Source organism: Arachis ipaensis, chromosome B07 (genome assembly GCF_000816755.2).
Source record: "Arachis ipaensis cultivar K30076 chromosome B07, Araip1.1, whole genome shotgun sequence".
NCBI lineage: Eukaryota > Viridiplantae > Streptophyta > Magnoliopsida > Fabales > Fabaceae > Arachis > Arachis ipaensis.
In genome coordinates, this window is record NC_029791.2 from 18,985,694 (window position 1) to 18,988,094 (window position 2,401).

Sequence of the window (2,401 nt, forward strand, 5' to 3'; positions counted from 1 at the left end):
TATAGTGAATGATTGCCAAATGATTCATACACCAATATTTAACAAAAATTATACTTCATCGGAAATCATTTATATAACATAAATTTATTGCAATTCTAGCATACTCCAGTGTACAAGGACCCGTCAATAATCTAACTGAAGTCGTTTCACAAAATCAGCTTCCATCACACTCCGATTTCCACCGATCGTGCCTAACAGAAAGGTAATTTAGAAAAGATAGTCGTCATTATTATATTCTTTTTTTTTCTATAGTTTCTATGGTTTATTTGAATGAAATTTAACTTTTTTGAAAAGAAGTTCTACTATGATTGGGGTGCAAAAAGGACAATCTTCCTCTGTTGTTGCTTCGGTGGCTATTAATTTGGCACAACTTTATGAAGATGTAAATTTATCGACTGTTAAGACACATCTACCAAGTGCTGGCACACACAGTGGCCAACGTGTTGACCCTTTAGTTGATGATGAAGGTAATTTCTCACTATATCAAGAATTTAAGTTTGTAGTTTACAAGATATATGAATTATTAGTAATACATCAAAATGATTATGTTTGCATTTTTTATAATTTTTTTACTGTAGTTTTGAATGGTTATGATGATTCAATGTTGGATGTGGATATGGAAGATAATTTTATACCGTCCTCAGAAATCTTAGACGGTATGTAAAATTTTTATCTGTATGCTTATTTGCATCTGTGTACATCATGGACTAAATTGTATCGGTATGACAACTGAGTAGCTAAAGAGAGTTCATTCGACAGATGTATGGGATATAGGAAATCCTATTTATCAATGTCAACACTGTAAAGCATGGATGTGGTCTGGAGAAAGGCTTGCTAAATCCAAACAGTCACCCCAACCAAAGTTTTCATTATGTTGTATGGAAGGAAAGATTGAGCTTCCTCTACTTTCTGTGCCTCCTGATGAGCTCATTCAGCTTCATACTGGAGGAGATCAAAGAAGTATTCATTTCCTAAAAAATATAAGGACATTTAATTCAATGTTTTGTTTTACATCAATGGCTGGAAAAATTGACCGTGGGGTGAACAATGGGACTGCTCCTCCAATTTTTAAGCTTGGGGGTCAAAACTACCATAGCATTGGTAGCTTACTTCCTCCTGATAGTTTGCGACCAACATTTGCCCAGCTATATATCTATGACACAGAAAATGAGATTGATAATCGAATAGGCACACTTCGGTAATTTTCATGCAACCAGTCAAATTTTTTAGTTATTTCTTATCTGTGAGAGAAAATAACATAAATTTTATTTTTTTTCGCAGTTCCAATGAAGCTATAAATGAGCGAGATAGGGAAATTGTGGCAATATTAAGAAACATGCTAGATAGATATAATAGTTTGGCAAAGAGTTTTCGCTATGCAAGAGATAGATACCAACAGGAAAATTGCACAAACATAAAGCTTAAGTTGATTAGTAAAAGGACTACAGATGGCAGGACATACAACTTGCCATCTGCATCTGAAGTGGCTGCATTGATTGTTGGCGATGTCAAACAACTTAGCAAGGATAGAGATATTATTATAGAGAGTCAATCTAGAAAGTTCCAGCGGATTGATGTTTTTCATCCGTCTTATTTAGCCTTGCAATATCCATTGTTGTTTTCGTATGGGGAGGATGAATTTCGTTTGGGTATTGCAACATCAGATTCTATCTCCGCTAGACCTACAAAGAAAAACAAAACAATCACTTTGCGACAATTCTTTGCTTTTCGACTACAGAAAAGGACGGGTGAATCTCCGTTAATTCTGAGATCAAAGAGATTATTCCAACAGTTTCTGGTAGATGCCTACACAATGGTGGAATCAGAGAGGTTAAAATTCTTTAGGTGTAAACAACCACAGTTGAGGGTTGATAAATACAAATGTCTGCATGAAAGTCTTATAAACGGGGATGTAGATGCTGCAAGGCTTGGCAAAAGAATAATACTTTCCAGTACATTTACCGGTGGACCTAGGTATATGATGAATAATTGTAAAGATGCGTTTGCAATTTGCAGATATGCAGGATATCCTAGCTATTTTATCACCATGACCTGTAACCCTGAATGGGATGAGATAAGAAGAGAAGTGACTTCCATTGGATTGAAGGCAGAAGACCGTCCTGATATATTGTGTCGAGTTTTCAAGATCAAGCTTGATGGTTTGATAGATGACCTCAAATAGGGAAAAATCTTTGGCAAAATTTTGGGATGTAAGTCTGTGTTTATGCAACGCTTTATTAAAATCCTATGTTGTAATGCTTTGCTCATTTGTCTTTTTCAATTTTCAGACGTTTGTACTGTAGAGTTTCAAAAGAGAGGACTTCCGCATGCACATATCCTTTTATTCATGAGTAACGAGTTCAAGCCACAAACACCAGATGACATAGACAAACATATAACA

At 35.4% G+C, this 2,401-nt stretch overlaps 1 protein-coding gene across 1 annotated transcript; it reads left to right on the forward strand.

The window, feature by feature from the left end:
• LOC107606846 lies at nt 305-2,182 on the forward strand. The gene is made up of 5 exons (XM_016308861.1): nt 305-467; nt 579-656; nt 760-1,198; nt 1,282-1,974; nt 2,017-2,182. The coding sequence occupies exons 1-5, from the start codon at nt 305-307 to the stop codon at nt 2,180-2,182; spliced, it is 1,539 nt and encodes a 512-aa protein (XP_016164347.1).